The sequence below is a fragment of the Sprattus sprattus genome, assembly GCF_963457725.1.
Source record: "Sprattus sprattus genome assembly, chromosome: 12".
In the NCBI taxonomy this organism is placed as follows: Eukaryota; Metazoa; Chordata; class Actinopteri; order Clupeiformes; family Clupeidae; genus Sprattus; species Sprattus sprattus.
In genome coordinates, this window is record NC_137910.1 from 11,037,817 (window position 1) to 11,055,253 (window position 17,437).

At 48.1% G+C, this 17,437-nt stretch overlaps 1 protein-coding gene across 2 annotated transcripts in view; it reads left to right on the forward strand.

Annotated features, from left to right (window-relative positions):
• LOC308373837 (A-type potassium channel modulatory protein KCNIP2-like) overlaps positions 1-17,437 on the forward strand; it is a gene marked incomplete at both ends in the record, with an annotated part of 121,213 nt that overhangs the window by 57,469 nt on the left and 46,307 nt on the right. Inside the window, one exon of one of the 2 annotated variants that reach the window (XM_080849489.1) lies at positions 2,953-3,040. The exons of the other annotated variant lie outside the window; for it this stretch is intronic. Within the exon in view, the coding sequence (XP_080705615.1) occupies positions 2,953-3,040 (88 nt within the window). Of the gene's footprint in view, positions 1-2,952; positions 3,041-17,437 lie in introns of those variants that run through there. 2 annotated transcript variants of the gene reach the window in all.

Consider the following 17,437-nt stretch of genomic DNA (forward strand, 5'->3'; position numbering starts at 1 on the left):
TCAAGGTGACGATGCGACGCTGCTGAAGGCAATCGTGTCGTAAGGGCCTCGTCTCTCAGCAAGCCCACAGGTTAAACGCACACTCATCACGGCCATTCTGTTCATCTCACCTCTTGTTTTTGTCCTCACACCTTTTTTTCTTCATTGTTGCCAGCTTACGCTCCCTTTGTTGTACCTCCCGGCCGTTCTGTTTGCCTCCATTAGGACCCATTGCATGTGACAGAGCAATGATTTGCTCCGAAGCCCCGTGGTATTTTGAAAAAAGCCGGTTCCACCAACCCTGGCAGCATTTAAACATAAGATAACCGATATTACTCAGTAATAGCTCTGTATTTAAACATAAGGTAACCAATATTACTCAGTAATAACTCATTATTTAAACATAAGGTAACCAATATTACTCTAATAGCTTTATGTTTAAACATAAGGTAACCAATATTACTTAGTAATATCTCAGTATTTAAACATAATGTAACAGATATTACTCAGTAATATCTCAGTATTTAATAACATCTATGTATACTATTGGTAAAACATTGTGTCGGTATCTCTTATAAAAGGGAAGTATGTTTTAGCAGGTTCATGATTTGATTTGATATTTGATTTAAAATGCATTTCATATTGTATAATAACGTGGAGGTGTCATGACATGAACCAAGCATGGGGTAGTATAAGGATATCTAAACAAAGCTGAGATCTAACATGCCCTGGGACTAAGGCTGTTATGTCCTTTCTGCTGTGGGGCTGTTTAGACATTGCACAGACTGTGCGTGTGTGTGTAGTGAGTGAATGTCAGTGTTTGTTTGTGTGTGTGTGTGTGTTGGCTGAGTGTGTGTATTCCTATAAGAAAAGATAGGGATAAAGAGAACACACTCACCTGTCAATTGAGCAATAAACATATCATGTCTCACATGATGAATAGAAAGGACCAGAACATAGCATGTGTTTGTTTTGCTTTGATTGGCTTGAGTAAAAAGCGATATGTTTGTTCTGATTGGCTGGAGCAAAATCCATGGAGTCTCTGGTTGCCAAGCAACCATAATCACCTCTAATTCACAGCATCCAGCAAAACAGGCGAGCTCCTGGCGAGAGGCTGGGAGTGGAGAGGGAGAGAGAGGAAGAGAGAGTGATAAAAAGCAGACTTCAACAAGGAAGCGTGAGCAGGAAATGTGAGAGTGTGGAGAAAAAGCAGAGAAAAAATAAGAAGAGAGTGAGAAGACTGTTTGTGTGTGTGTGTGTGTGTGTGTGTGTGTGTTTTTCTTTCTCTCTTCCCTCCTCTCCACTGAAGCTCTCTGCCACGCGGCATACGTGAATGTGTGTGTGTGTGTGTGTGTGACTGTGTGTCAGGGCTGGTTGCGGTGGTGATGAGCACATGGGTGAGCAGGGCTGAGTGGAGTGTTTGTCCTGCCTGATTGATGGGAGGAGAGCACGACGGACAGGACCAAAAGCATCTCCTCACCTCCACTGATCTCATCTGACACGCCATCGCCACTTCTCTTTCCTCTCTCTCTCTCTCTCTCTCTCTCACACACACACACACACACACACACACACACACACACACACACACACACACACACACACACACACACACACACTCACACAGTCTCTCTCTCTCTCACACACATACACATACACACACACACAGTCTCTCTCTCTCTCACACACATACACACAGTCTCTCTCTCTCTCTCTCTCTCTCTCACACACACACACACACACACACACAGTCTCTCTCTCTCTCACACACACATACACACACACACAGTCTCTCTCCCTGACAGGACAGACTTTCCCCTCTGCAGCTGCTCCACTCTCCCGTGCTGCTGCTGCTGCTGCTGTTGCTGTCGCTTATTTTTAAAATCTAGGCGTTACAAACAACAGAGAAAACAACTAAACCAAAAATATTTGGGATATTTTTCCATTTTCTTATTTCATCATCTGCTTGGCCTCATTGGATCAGCGAGCTTTCAAAAGAAAAAGAGAAGCCAAAGAAAGAAAAGTTGAAGAGGAAAGTCTCAAACAGAGAGCGCTCAGGAGCGGACGTGACCGAGAGAGCAGCCTAAAGAGCATCAGTGACGTTGTGTGACATGACACCTCGTCCTGCCCCGACCCTGCTGAGGTGAGGTGCTGCACCCAGAGAGCTCCAGCTTCTGAGAGGTCTCACCCACCCACCCTTCCTTCCTCACCTCCCTCCCTCCATCCCTGGATCAATCTGTCTTCTTCTCTCCTTTCCCAGTTGCAGAGTGTGCAGGCAGACCGTCGGAGTGCTAAGCCTCTGCTCCCAGGGACATTAACCGCTGTGGTCAAAGGGAAAAGGTCTCAGTGGATATTTGCCAGGTGCTCTTTTCACCTTTTTTTTCATTCCCTCTGCTGAATGGATCTTGTGTTAGACGCACACTGAGAGGGGAAGCCTTCGGAGACAACATCTTTTTTAAAAAGCTTTAAATCAGAGGCGAGAAAAGGAGAGAAAAAAAAGGAAACAAAACAAACACCCTCCGGACTGGACAACAAGAAGAAAAACAGGAGCAGAAACCCCCCCCACCCCCCTCGTTACTCCAAGTGAGTAATAGTAGTAGATGTTTATTGGTTGTGCTCCCTGCAGGCTGCTGAAGGAGCCAGTGAAAGCCTTCTCCCCATGAAGCAGGGGGAGGAGACAGGTCCTCACTGCTGATTGACACAAAAGCACCCTACAGGTGGAGCAACGGAAGGTCTATGCGCTGTGCTGTGCTACCAAGGAGCGAGAGAGCGCGAGAGAGAGAGAGTGAGAGGGAGTGAAGGAGACAGAGAGAGACTGAGAAGGAGAGAGAGAGAGAGAGGGGAAGAAAGAACAAGAGAGGGAGGAGGAGAGCAGCGCTAACTGCAGCCTCCACGCTTCACACCCCTCTCCCGGTCTCCTGATCAAGAGGCAAGCCGTTCCCTCCATCAGCCCCTCTTCACCCTTCAGCCACCATGAGCCAGTGCAGGAAGAGGTGCAGGAGACAGCTGATTAAAGTGGCCCGCTACTTCTACAGATTTGTCACCGGGACGCTGACCCAAGGTAGGACACCGCTCAGCACCGTCACGTCAGTACTGCAGGCGTAGTAGCATGGCCGCGTGGCATCCCCGTGCTGGAGCCGTGACTGAGAGGAGAGCAGAGGAGATGCTAGTGTGGAGGCTGTGGGATGCTGGGCTTTCTGTTGCACTGGTCCCCCAGGTGTGTCTCAACCTGTGTGGGGTGGGGAAGCCAAATGTGCGCTCATGGGAAGTTGCTTTGGTTTGGTTTGCGTAAGGTACATGCAAGTTAGGCTTTTACTGTCAAATGGACAGGCTTGAGGGGAAAACCCATTGATGAAATCTCATGAAATTGAGTGTGATTTAGTGTTTTTTGAGTGTGCATTTGTATGCGTGAGTGTGTTGGGGTGGGGGTGTGCTTGTGTGTATGTGATTGTGTGTGTGTGTGTGTGTGTGTGTGTGTGTGTGTGTGTGTGTGTGTGTGTGTGTGTGTGTGTGTGTGTGTGTGTGTGTGCCTGCGCTTGAGTAAGCATTCAAGTGTATGTATGTAATGGATTAAACTCTACAGGGAAATTAATGCTCCCACACAATAGAGCTGTGAGAGCAGGTATTTTAGCACAGATCAATGGACTAAATAAGAACCCCTATTTGCCCTTCCATTACTGCACACTGCTATAATCCACATGGGCAGTCAGTCTTTCATGGGCAGATTTAACCTTCAGCTAATGAATGCCGTACAACTCTAGCTGATCTACAACTGACACATCAGGTGTTACCTCATGTCCTTCCATTCTGTTTGATACTGTGTACAGTGCACTCTGTACCACCCCAGTCCGTTTAAATGACAATGATGAATAGAGGGTTAGGTACCACAGAGGAGAAATGACTTATATAAAGGGTGAAAGGAGAGACATATTTATCACATCAAACAGACATGTGGTTTTAAGAGATTTCTGCTGGTCATGACATCTGATGCGTGTATAATTGATCTTTTGAAGTGTTGCAGAGAAATTCTGCTCACCTTGTCTGGGCTTTGAAGACTGATGTTTGAAGCTGGAGTTCTTAAGAAGGAATGGAAATTATATATTTAAAAATCCTGGGGTGCTGGTCAGAATAAAAAGGTGGACATGACCTTGATAAATGAATTACGTTGTTGGGACAATGCTGACAGTGCGAAAAGGAGAAGTATGACAACCTCCCTGCCAGTGTCTGAAAGGTCTTTCTCTCCCAAGGAGAGGATGAAAGGCACAAAAGAGAGAGAGAGAGAGCGCGAGCAAGGTGAAAGTGAAATATCATCAATGCGGAATAGGTTTGTTTACAGAGCATTTTAAGTTTATCCCTCGCGTGGTTGCCATGGCTACCGGCTCCCGCTTGTCTGGCCTTTTGAGAGCGGGAGGGGAACTTGCTGTGGCTGCTCAAAAGAGTGATTTCATTAAGGCCATGGAGTCGTGATATATTTTATATTTGGTCATTTCTCTCCACACCGCCTCCCCTATACTGACCACATTCAAAGGGACCGGAGGCCGCAGCTGCGATAACTTTAACAGCTGTTCACCACACACCACACCCCACCCCACCCCACCCCACCCCACACCCCCCCAGCTGCATCAGGTTGCGTTCTCTCTGCCAACTTGCACGATTTGATTGTTCGAGCATCTGATTATGTATATTTCCAGCGTCACACAGCCGCCTAGCTCCTGCATCAGATGCTCCTTAAAACTTTACCTCTCATCCGACGAAATATCCAGATCCATATGGTGATCGAGTCACACCTGTGCTTCTTCATCTCCTCACACAGGCCAGCAGGAACCGACGGAGCGGAAAAGTGTTAGTTGATCAATACTCTGAATATCAACCTACGTCTACATCAAACAGCATTTTCTGTATTGGAGTAAAAAATTGATGGAGTGTTGTAGGGAGGGGTCCCGCGGCGCGTTTCATTGGTGTGCACGTCACACACCTGTCTGTGTCGACTAGCTTGAAATCGGCCTGAAGCAAATATCACCATCCTCCATTTCTTATTAAGGGTTTAGAGGACAGAACACATGATCTGATACACGCACACACACACACGCGCACACACACATACAGGGTGTTCTTAGATGAAGTTCACTTGCCCTAAGGGCAGATGTGTGTGAGGCCTCAATGAGCTGTTTTCTCTGGGCGATCAATATCAGTGAGTATCGAAAAAGCCGCAGACGATCACACACAGCCCCATGTGACTAGGGACATGCTGCTAAGGACACACACACACAGACATACACGCTCTCTTACACACGTCAAACACATACACCAGCATTGTGCATCACATAGAATGACATCATCCTGCTTTAAGGCAGAATGGTATAAGCTCACGCAGCTGTGTCCTATAGCAGAGTGGAGTGCTACTGATTTTGTCCTTGTGTGTGTGTGTGTGTGTGTGTGTGTGTGTGTGTGTGTGTGTGTGTGCGCGCGAATGTGTGTGTGTTTGTACACCATGCGTCTTTTCAGTATGCATGTATTAATATATGAATAGCACCATGTATTTGTTAGCATAAATGCTGTACAGCGGGGGAGCTCTATAAATAGCTGTCCTGATGATGTGCTCTTATTTGCAGAGGCCTATTTATAGAAGCACATGGTGCACATTAAGCGGAGGTTATTTCCAGCTGAATGAATTTGAATAAAACCAGATCGTTGTCTTTGACCTCAGACATCATCTACAGAAACAGGGTCATAATCCTATGATCTATGGTCATCAAAGATGGACAAGGGTTGTTTCTCTCTCGTCTTAGCTAGACCTGACCTGCCGGTCTTGTCCTTATATCACTCAAGGTCAAAGGCCCAGTTTAAAATACAAAAGTACAGCAGACCATGAACCCCACACTCCTGTCCTAGTGACGTCTGGACGCGGCACAGGCTTGATCACCACGGCTACCCAAATCAGGGGCCTTTTCAGCGGCGCTACGTGGCATGAAGCTCTCCCATCCTCTTCCTCCAGACAGCACGGGGGAAATAAATATCCCCAGTGGTAATCAGCTCTGTCAATAAAAACAATAATTAAGATGTAGCTCTTCTCTGCAGAAAGACCTCAGAGGTTGTTTGAGACACCTCCCCACACACACACACACACGCTTGCTGTGGCAGTGATTAGGCGGAGTTGATGTATACCTCTGGGGTCTGCTTAATACATTTGCTGCAGATCCATGATTCACTCCCACCACAGTCTCTAATTAGCATCCGTTTAATTTTCTCCCTCCGTCATACATTCCTGTTGGTGGGGGAGGGGAGGACGGAGAGGGGGCCTGGGAGTGAAGAAGGGATACATGAGGTCCTGGGTGCTGCTATTTTTGGTCTCTTGTTTTGGTCAACTACGGCTGGACAGGAGCAGCTCTAATGTTTACCCTGTGAGGTCCAGCTGGTTTGAATACGGGCTGATAAGCATCCATTGACATTACTTTACCGTTACTTCGGCATTCTATGTAAGAGTAGTTTGGCCTATCAGAGGTTCTCCAGTAATAAACCCCTGGCTGCTTAAACATTCTGTACACACCTTTAGGGAAGGATGCACTGATGGTGTAGGAGCCGTTCAGACTTATTTTGAAGTCTAATGTCCACTGCCTCACAAACAGACAAAAAGGGTCTGCAAATCAAGGATAAGCTGAAACCAACTTGCGAGGAAATGGCGCTCGATTAATGAAGTTTTAAGTGGGATTGTTTTGTTTGCTTGTTTTGTCAGTCTATCCTTCTTCCCCTGGGGAAGCTGAGCCTTTTGTTCTCAGTCCTTTTTCTATCCGACGAATGAATGCGTCAGGTCTACACAAACAAAAGCATCATATTCTGGGAAAAGCTGTGAAAATGATGATCTCAGGCAAATTTCCTGGAGACAAAGATTTTTTCTTCTCCAGTCACCATTAGTGATTACATAGAGTTTGAATAGGAGAAAAGGGCAATTTGCACATGAATAGCCTCTGTATGTATTATGTGCACTTTGGCCCATGGAGTTATGTTGAGGGATGGTGTCTTTGTGTGTGTGTGTGTGTGTGTGGGGGGGGGGGGGTTCTCCAATCTATAAACAACACCTGGTTGTTTTCAAGCACTGAGCATCTGCCAAAGCCAAAGCATTGTGTGAATCCTTTTCAGTCATCAGCCTTTCCAGTGAAAGGTTACAGTCTTGGTCACATTTTATTTGACAGTGCTTTTTGCATGGTCACTGCAGCCCTAAGGACTGCGTAGCATATTGAATAACAGTGAGAAACAGGACATTTGGTACTTTGTACCTTTGTACCTGTCTTGTTTGAGTCTATTTCAAATAACTCATGGCATCTCATGATGTTGTACAGGTGGGTCTCCAGCCAGCTTTCGTGGGTGCAAGGTGCACTAGCAGAATAAACAGCCCTGTGTGATACCTGCTGTGCACTAGCACAGTAAACATCCCTGTGTGATACCTAGCTAGCATGGACATGAGGTCCCCATCTGGCCTGTTAACCAGACCACAATAACAAGCTGCCACGCGGCCCCAAATTTACATTAAGTCCTGGCACTCTGTGCCTCCTTCTGCCATGTAGCCTAGGCTGAAGCCAGCAGTGGTCCACACATCCCGTTGAGCATTAACACACTGGCACATCAAAGCTGGCAGTGGGGGGGGGGTTCAGAGGCAGCCGGGGTGGACACTCGTCAGCCGCCGCTAATGAGCCCGATGATGGGCTTTGACGGGTCAAGGTTTGGATTGGTTTGGTCGATTGACTGTTAGCAGATTCCCACATGTGTTAGCTTTAGCGCTCAGTGTGGGGCATGGGCAGGGGAGGAAGAGGCAGCCCCCCCTCCACCCTCCACCCACTGTGGACCGACAAGTGATTTGTTATCCCACTGACACGGTGCCAAAGGAAATGGAGCACTCTGCACCACGGCCCATGGGAGCAGTAGCACATTAAATCCTAATTAATAGCTGGTGATTACCAGGCCCATATGGTGCATGCACATATTTGCATACTGAACATTTTTAGACCTGGCCCTCCTAATTGCATGCGTCTCTGCATCCGCCTGACGCTCCGATGCAGGAGTAGCTGTGTTGGTGCAGGAGTGGCTGTGTTGGTGTAGGAGAGGCTGTGTTAGTGTTAAGAGTAGCTGTGCTGGTGTTGAGAGTAGCTGTGTTGGTGTAGGACTGGCTGTGTTGGTGTAGGAGTGGATGTGTTGGTGTTTAGAGTAGCTGTGTTGGTGTAGGAGTGGCTGTGTTGGTGTAGGAGTGGCTGTGTTGGTGTAGGAGTGGATGTGTTGGTGTTTAGAGTAGCTGTGTTGGTGTAGGAGTGGCTGTGTTGGTGTAGGAGTGGCTGTGTTGGTGTAGGAGTGGATGTGTTGGTGTTTAGAGTAGCTGTGTTGGTGTAGGAGTAGCTGTGTTGGTGTAGGAGTGGCTATGTTGGTGTTTAGAGTAGCTGTGTTTCAAGTCAAGTCAAGTCTTTTATTGTCAGGTACACAGAACAACAGAGTTGGACTGGGCACTGAAATTCTTAGGACAGGACACCATACCACACTACCATAACATGACAAGACATAACATATAACATATAAACATATAAGTACTCCAACATGATATAACATAACTTAACAATAAGTACTGAATATTAGATAAAAAATATGAAAAGACATAGTAGTGACCTACTAGATAAACAATAAATATACAATATAGATACACATACTAAACATAAATACACATACTAAACAGATACTAAACAGATAAACATACCTACATGATATTTTTAGCTATACTGAACATATTTAAACATAATAACCTGGACACAGAGACAAAGACACTTCAAGTGTGTGGGTGGTGCAATATTGCAAATGTAGTGCAAACAGCAGTGAAGGAGTAAAGTGGCGAGTGTAAAGTGATGAGAGTGCATTATTGTTCATTATTGTTCATTAAGGAGTCTGATGGCCTTAGGGTAGAAACTGTTCTCCAGTCTGCGGGTGCGAGACCGGATACTTCGGAACCTTCTACCAGAAGGCAACAGGGTGAACAGTCTGAAGGATGGGTGGTGACAGTCTTTTAGGATCCTGCCAGCTCTTCTGAGGCATCTTGTGAGGTAGATGTCCTGAAGGGAAGGGAGTTTCCTGCCGATGATAGACTCAGCGGATCTGACCACACTGCGTAGGGCCTTACGGTCCATGGCTGTGCAGCTCCCAAACCACACTGAGATGCTACCAGTCAAGATGCTTTCTATAGTGCATCTATAGAAGTTGGTGAGGATGTCTGGGTTCATGCCAAACTTCCTGAGTCTCCTCAGGAAGAAGAGGCGTTTCCGGGCAGCTTTGACCACCTTGTCTGTGTGGGCAGACCAGGTGAGATCATTGCTGATGTTGACCCCTAGGAACTTGAAGCAGCTGACCTTTTCCACTTCAGATCCGTTGATGTGAAGGGGTGTATGCTCCACACCCAGCCGTCTCCTAAAGTCCACTATCATCTCCTTAGTTTTACTGATGTTGAGAGAGAGGTTATTTTCCTGACACCAAGTTGTTAGGGTGTCAACCTCCTCTCTGTAGGCTGACTCATCATTGTTAGTGATGAGGCCTACGATGGTTGTGTCATCAGCAAACTTCACGATGAGGTTGGAGCTGTGCATTGCTGCACAGTCGTGGGTGAACAAGGAGAACAGGAGAGGGCTAAGCACACAGCCCTGGGGGGCGCCAGTGTTTGTGATCATTGTGGCTGACGTGCGATCACCGAGTCTCACCACCTGTGGCCTCCCCGTCAGGAAGCTGTAGATCCATTTACAGAGGGAGGGGTTTAGTCCCAGGTCCACGAGCTTAGAGACGAGTCTGGAGGGGATGATGGTGTTGAATGCCGAACTGTAGTCAATGAACAGCATCCTCACATACGAGTTCCCCTTTTCCAGGTGGGAGAGGGCGGTGTGCACTGTCAGGGCGATGGCGTCGTCTGTAGACCTGTTTGATCGATACGCGAACTGCATAGGGTCCAGGGTGGGTGGCAGTGAGGAGCAGATGAATGATTTGACCAGCCGCTCGAAGCACTTCATGATGACAGAGGTCAGTGCTATCGGGCGATAGTCATTCATGCTGCTGGCCTTGGTGTTCTTAGGCACAGGGACGATGGTTGTCCTCTTGAAGCAGGTGGGGAGTACAGACAGGCTGAGGGAGAGGTTGAAGATGTCACTGAAGACCCCTGCTAGCTGGTCAGCACAGCCCCTGAGGGCCCTACCTGATATGCCATCGGGACCTGGGGCCTTTCGAGGGTTGACCTTTTTGAGGCACTGCCTCACCTCCGCTACAGACAGAGTAGGCATGCCGCCGTCTAGGTCATCAGGTAGCTCCACTGCAGGGGGGTCACTGGCCTTTTCAAAGCGAGCATAAAAGGTGTTCAGCTCGTCTGGGTGTAATGCAGAGGACTGAGTGTCACTGCAACCCCTCCCTTTGTAGTCTGTGATGGCTTGTAATCCACTCCACATGCGCCTGGGATCAGAGCCATGGTAACTGGACTCCACCCTGGTCCTATAAGTCCTTTTTGCAGATTTGATGGCCCTCAAGAGTTCATATCTGGCCTTCCTGTACTGATCAGGATCCCCTGAGTTAAAGGCAACAGACCTGGCTCTCAGGCTGGCCCGGACCGCTGTATCAACCCAGGGCTTCTGATTAGGGAAAGACCGGACAGCCCTCTTGGGAACCACCTCATCAATGCAGTGATGAATGTAGCTGGTAACACTGTCTGTGTACTCATTGATGTCTCCATCTGCAGCCTCACGAAACATCAGCCAGTCAGTGGTGTCGAAACAGTCCTGGAGAGCCTCCACACTCTCATCACACCATTGATGGACTGTCCGCATAACTGGGCTGACCTGTTTCAGCTTTTGTTTGTATGCGGGGAGGAGAAGAATGGAGGTGTGATCTGCCTTTCCAAAAGCAGGGCGGGGGAGGGGTTTGTAACTGCCCCGGAATGCAGTATAGCAGTGATCAAGGGTCTGGTCTCCGCGTGTGGGAAAGTCAATGTGCTGGTAGTATTTAGGCAAGACCTTCTTCATGTTAGCCCTGTTGAAATCTCCAACAACAATGAAGGCTGCCTCTGGGTGCACATTCTCCAGGCCATTGATAATGCTATACAGTTCATCCAAAGCAGTAGCCTTATCCACCTGGGGAGGGATGTAGACTACACTCATGATGACTGCAGTAAACTCCCGCGGTAGATAGAAGGGTCTGATTTTTATAGTTAGTAGTTCCAGGACCGGAGAGCAGTGAGAAGCCAGTACTGCTATATCCGTAGCCCATAGAAAGTTAACCATTGCACAGACCCCTCCACCCCTGCACTTGCCTGAATCAGCAGACCTGTCTTGGCGGAATATATTGAAACCCGGCGGCGTAATCGTGGTGTCGGGGATCTCCGGGACAAGCCACGTCTCAACGAATGCCAAGACACAGCAGTTTGTAATGTCCCTTTGAAATTTAGTCCGTGCATTGAGTTCATCCATCTTGTTGTCAATGGACTGAACGTTTGCAAGTAGTATTGTTGGTAGAGTGGGTTTGAAATACCTTTTCCGAGTCCGAACGAGAACTCCAGCACGTCGACCTCGTTTCTTCCTCCTCCGTCTTGTAGGTAAACAAAGCGGCGGAACAACAAAGAGTCCGGCGCAGTCCGAGCTCTCGCTCCGGAAAGTTGAATTAAAGTTCGTGAAATAATCTTTTCCAAGTGACGATCGTATATCCAGAAGTGATTTCTGATCATACTGTATGAGCGTCACTGTAATCTGAACGAAACAAACGAACAAGACTAGTAAAACAAACAAAAAGTTAGGTAGAGTTGACGGAGCTCCCATCAGTGCGACCATTCTGCAGGCGCACCGGAACACCGGGTTTGTGTTTAGAGTAGCTGTGTTGGTGTAGGAGTGGATGTGTTGGTGTTTAGAGTGGCTGTGTTAGTGTTTAGAGTGGCTGTGTTGGTGTTTAGAGTAGCTGTGTTTGTGTTTAGAGTAGCTGTGTTGGTGTAGGAGTGGCTATGTTGGTGTAGGAGTGGCTATGTTGGTGTAGGAGTGGCTGTGTTGGTGTAGGAGTGGCTGTGTTGGTGCAGGACTGGCTGTGTTGGTGTAGGAGTGGCTGTGCTGGTGTAGGAGTGGTTGTGTTGGTGTAGGAGTGGCTGTGTTGGTGTTTAGAATAGCTGTGTTGGTGTAGGAGTGGCTGTGTTGGTGTAGGAGTGGCTGTGTTGGTGTAGGAGTGGCTGTGTTGGTGTTTAGAATAGCTGTGTTGGTGTAGGAGTGGCTGTGTTGGTGTTTATAATAGCTGTGTTGGTGTTTAGAGAAGCCGTGTTGGTGTTTGGAGAATTAAATAAGTGAGGGCTTGGGTTTGATGAGTTTGGACAGTTTATTCCTGTGTCGACAGGCCACAGGGGTCTGCTGTGAGTCAAAGTAGATACTGTATAAATCAACTGTTGCTCTAGCACCACAGAGAAAGTGTCTCGGGCTCCAGATATAACTTCGAATATCTCCCTGGAGGCTGCTCAACTTAGCACCCCACGGTGAGGTAAACATGCGATAGTGTCATCAGCACTGCAGGGAATGTGATTCGGAGTGAGCCGGTGTCACATGGGGGCTGTCACATCGTCACACACACCACACTGTCTCTGTGTGTAAATATTAGCCAGTGCTGGGCTAAGCCTGCATGGCTCCAGATGAATTGACTGTTGTCATGCTAAATAAGCACATCATGCTCTGGTTCCTCGGGGCTCCCCAAGTGCGGTGCGGGGCGAGTGGTTGGCAAATTTACTTGTAAATTTATGCCAAGGAAAGAAAAAAACCCCAACAACTTCCTGAACTTCGCCTTCCGATAATAATGGCAGTCCCAATCCGCATGCTGCATAGCTGCCAACCTCAGTTCCACCACATTAAAGGGAAATGTTGTAGTCTAATGATGTGTCCACTCATTCAGCCCTGGACCCGCTGTCAAACCAAGTCATTTTCACTTATTTTTTTTATCTTTTATTTTTTTTTGGTTGATTTCCCTCCTCATCTCCACTAAATTAAAAACAACTTTCCACATCAAATAGACGCATGAATAAAACATGGCGCAGTGTGATCGGCGCCCGAGCGGAGCAGAGAAGGAGGGGATCACGGCGGACGAGCGGAGCAGAGAAGGAGGGGATCACGAGGCCAAATGAAGCTCTCAGTGGGAGTTAGTCATTTCCACCAGCAAATCAGTCAAAACAGTGGCACTCCATTTTTTTGCCCAAGTCTGTTTTTACGCTGTTTGTGAATTGATGAGCTTCACCCATCCTACCCCCCATCCTTCTCTGGTGCATGCGAATGGTGGGGTATAATGCTCGTCTATAATAGGCAATCTCCACACCCAGCGGGAATCCTGGTCCCGTCAAACAGCGCCTGGGCCTGCGGCTTTGTTATCTCTGTCTCCCTGCCAGGGTATCCAGCTACACCCCCCCTCATTGCACCCCCCACCCTTTGCCCCAGTCTCAGCAGGTGCTGGCCAGGGATGCGGGGACCACGTGGTGGCAGGTTTGGGTGGAGGTGGGGAGATGGACCACAGGTGGTTAGATTTACTGCGCCTGAAAGGATGCAGGCAAATGGCTAGACGTCAGGGCAGGGAAGATCAGTCCCATTTACTTGCCCTTGTGTTTTGTTTGTTGGTATGACGACACTGTTTAACCCCTAGCGGAAATGGTTATTATTTAGTTATTGTGGGTATGCAACTATGGATTTGAAGCCTTGAGTGTGGTTACTGTGTCACTGTCTAATTACATATCAAAACATATTCTGCAGAGTATTCTGCGGTATAATTAAACTTTTGAAGGACAAGCCATTGATTACAATGATCCATGTCAACTCATCAACCAGCTAACACGTGTAACATGTAAACGGGGCCTGTGTTTTAGTGCTGTGATTCCCACTTCACATGGGTAGATTAGGTGTTTGTTTGTTTGAAGACCATGTACCTGTGCTTCAAAGTGCCAGTGTGAGCATGTGTGTGTGATAACTGTAGGTGTGATATAATGGATGTGATCTAGCTGCTCGTCATGGTGTTAAAAAAACGACACAAATAACCTCATCAGATACCATAAACAACTTGCACACTTCCGCAAGCTCCGTGCTAATTCAGAAAAAAAAGCAGAATCCTGTTTTTAACATTTTGCTCTTTTTTGAACACCTCACAATTTTCACCTCGGCAGCTGCCACACATCCCGCCAGGATCAGAGTGCGTCTCAATACATCACCATTTTAACCAAAGCAGGAGTGGCAGCTGAGCTCCTGCTAATACCTTCAGGAGCTGCCGGGGTTATTTGTGGAGAGCAGCGCCTTGCCGATAATAGAGCGCTGACAAATGGTAATGTGTGAAAGCGCACCGACAAGGTGCTTGATGGATGCAAGATTCGGCAAAAGCATAACTCATGCGCCTCGGTTGATGCACCAATTTCTAATAATAACATCCAACGCCTGCTCCTCAATCTGTATGCACTGTGTGTCTGTTTGAAGCGGAGAGTATTAACTTATTAGTGGATTGTAAAAATAAACATTTGATATTCTGTTGAAGCACTCAAATGTTTGATATGCAGGAGTGTCGCATGTGTGCCCAGGTAAAGGGAGCTTAAGATGTGGACTTAATGCCACACACTGCCACAGCGGTGTCACTGTGTGCTGTGTGTATGTGTAGCCGATGATCATCCATCCTTCTCTTAATCCCTGGGTTTAGACGTCTCCAGGCTAATGTGTCTGCTCTGGAGCGGACTGCCTTGTGGCAGGCTCCTGCTTGACACACACACACACACACACACGCACACACACACACACACACACACACACACACACACACAGTGGCAGGCTCCTGCTTGACCCCATGAGGCCAGCTTGAGAGACCATTAATCCTCTCTCTAGAGCCACTCAGAGGAAGGCTAATGACAGAGAGAGGGCTCTTCCTAACTCACCCCCCCCACACACTCTCACACTTACACACACAAACAGACACACACACACACACACAGACGGGGCAGCCAGGCCTCTCTTCTCTCCTTGCCTTCGCCCACCTCGCCTCCTTCCCTCTTGTGTGGTGAGAAGTGCCTGCGTGGTGTCATTGCCAGCCCCCGGGTGTTTGTTACGCCATGTCACCCTCGCACAGTGGTCGTGACTAAGCCAGCCACCGACACGTCTCAGTCGCTCCTTAGACTCTGAAGGAGTAACCCCCACGCTTGTGCTCCAGGTGTCCTCTCACCTGATGCTGAAAAGAGATTTAGACTCTTGGAAGGAGGGCAGGTTCGGGGAGCCAGGCGCTGTGGGATAGAGCCTCTGACGCGCCTTGCCCCAGTGGTAGCGGCTTTCTGCTGGGCTCCATGCCGTGCCCCGTGCCGAGCGCAGGTATGCAAAGGGACTCGTTTGTTTACCCATCTGTCCCACACGCCTGCCAAGCATGCTCGAGGGCCAGTAGCCTGGCTGTGAAGGAGAAGAGAGAGACACACACACACACACACAGTATGTACAAACACACACACACACACACACACACATATGCACAAACACACACACATGCACAAACACACTGTGGCATCTCTCACTGAGGCTTGGGCTTGACTGTTCTGATCAAGCTGCAGGAGATTTTGCCTCAGCCCTCTTTGGAGGAAGAGATGACTTGGTCCTAACAACCTTCCTGCTGGTACAGGGCTTTAATGAGACCTGCGTGTCCTAGACACATGCAACCTGTGGCTGTGTAGTCTCTCTCTCCCTCTTTCTCTCTCTCTCTCTCTTTCTATCTTTCTCTCTCTTGGTGACGTGTCCTTGGCCACCAACCTCCCTCCTCTTCACTCCCACTTGGCGGAGAGGTGTGGAACATCACCTCCATCCATCATGTTAACTCTCACACCTCTCTCGTGATGGCTAAAAATAGCCCCCTATTAGCAGCTGTCTGTGTGAGGAGGGGGAAGGAGGCAGAGAAGGGGAGTGAGTACAGAAAGGGAGGGGGGGGTTGATAGGTTTGAAGCGTAGCATAGTGCTTTCTTTGTGGAGCGGAGACCGCTCACCTGAGCCCATGGTTGTAGAAAAGAAACAGTACTGGACAACCAGCAACAATGGCTCGGCTCTCTATTGCCATATTAGAATGCCTCATCCGAAAATTGTTTTTGCAGATTTCATGTGGAACCCTAATGTTTAATTAAATGGTTTGTCAGTCACACATGCAAATGTTTACACAAAGCAGAGCCGTTTGGTGCCATTGGGAATTTCAGGCATTTGCATAAATGGTCTCTTAACTGGAGCCTTCCTGTGCTGTTCTCACAATTAGCACCGAGACTAAATGGAGCACAACAGGTTTGCGCCACTTTGGTTGATTGGATTGTCCTCATTTATTTACCGTTTGGGCTAAACGAAAACTAATGAACATCTGCTTTGGACCTCGCTCACGTCCCAGATAATAATGGGCGCCTCTGAAACCCATCAGGCCCAGAGCCGTCTCCAGAACCAGGTGTTCCAGAGCCCAGTATAACCACAAGCCCCCCCTCCCCCAGGAGGAGCAGTGAGGCAGTCACTGTGAGCTCTCCTCCGTTCAACGTCTCTCCAAAATCTAATTGGCAGCTCCTCCACGGAGAAGCATGCAGGGCGCTAAAGGAGGAAGAGCGAGGGGGGGGGAGTGGTTTGGGGGGGGCTGAGCGGATCATTTCCATCGCTGAGAGTGGCTCCAGCTGGTCCGCGCAGCAGGAGAGGGAGAGAGGCACATGTTACATGGGAGCTGTTCCTCAAGAACGGTGCTGAAATTAGCATTTGGAAAAAGACAGACTGCCCCGCCCTGAACTGACACACATGCACATACAGACATATTTGCAAATGAGTGAACAAATTAAATAGATCTCACACTCACACACATATATATAAACTGTTAATATACACACACACAGATATATATATATATATATATACAGTATATATACATCTTCTCTTAATAATAAAGAATCTCTGTTATCAAAAATATACTGCATGCAAACACTCTCACACACACACTCTTTTTGGATTAACTGATTGGGTGGCCTACACCTTATATTTTCCTCTGACCTGGTTGCTGATCCTCCTGCCAGTTGTGTGTAAAAATAACCCCCCCATTACTATTTTAGCATTACACTGCTCTATTCCCCCGGAGGAGCAATTACAATCAGTGGGCCTAGCTGGGCTGTCTAGAGTCTAGACCCCACACTCTCATAGCAGACCTGCTGCTCAAGCCATGCATCTCTCCCTTATCAGGGCTAACTGGACACACAGGCAGCCTGACAGGTGCTGAGCGATAGATAGAGGTGTCGAAACCCAACCGTGTGCAGGAGGAGGGATCGATCTCGTAGCTTCATCGTGATTTGAACAGACAACATGTCACGCCGCCTTCTTATGCACGCCGGGAACAGCGGCGGACGATAGACTATTGATCGCTGACCGAACTGATGAACAACACGGCGCTCGTTGTCTCTCTCTCTCTCTCTCTCTCT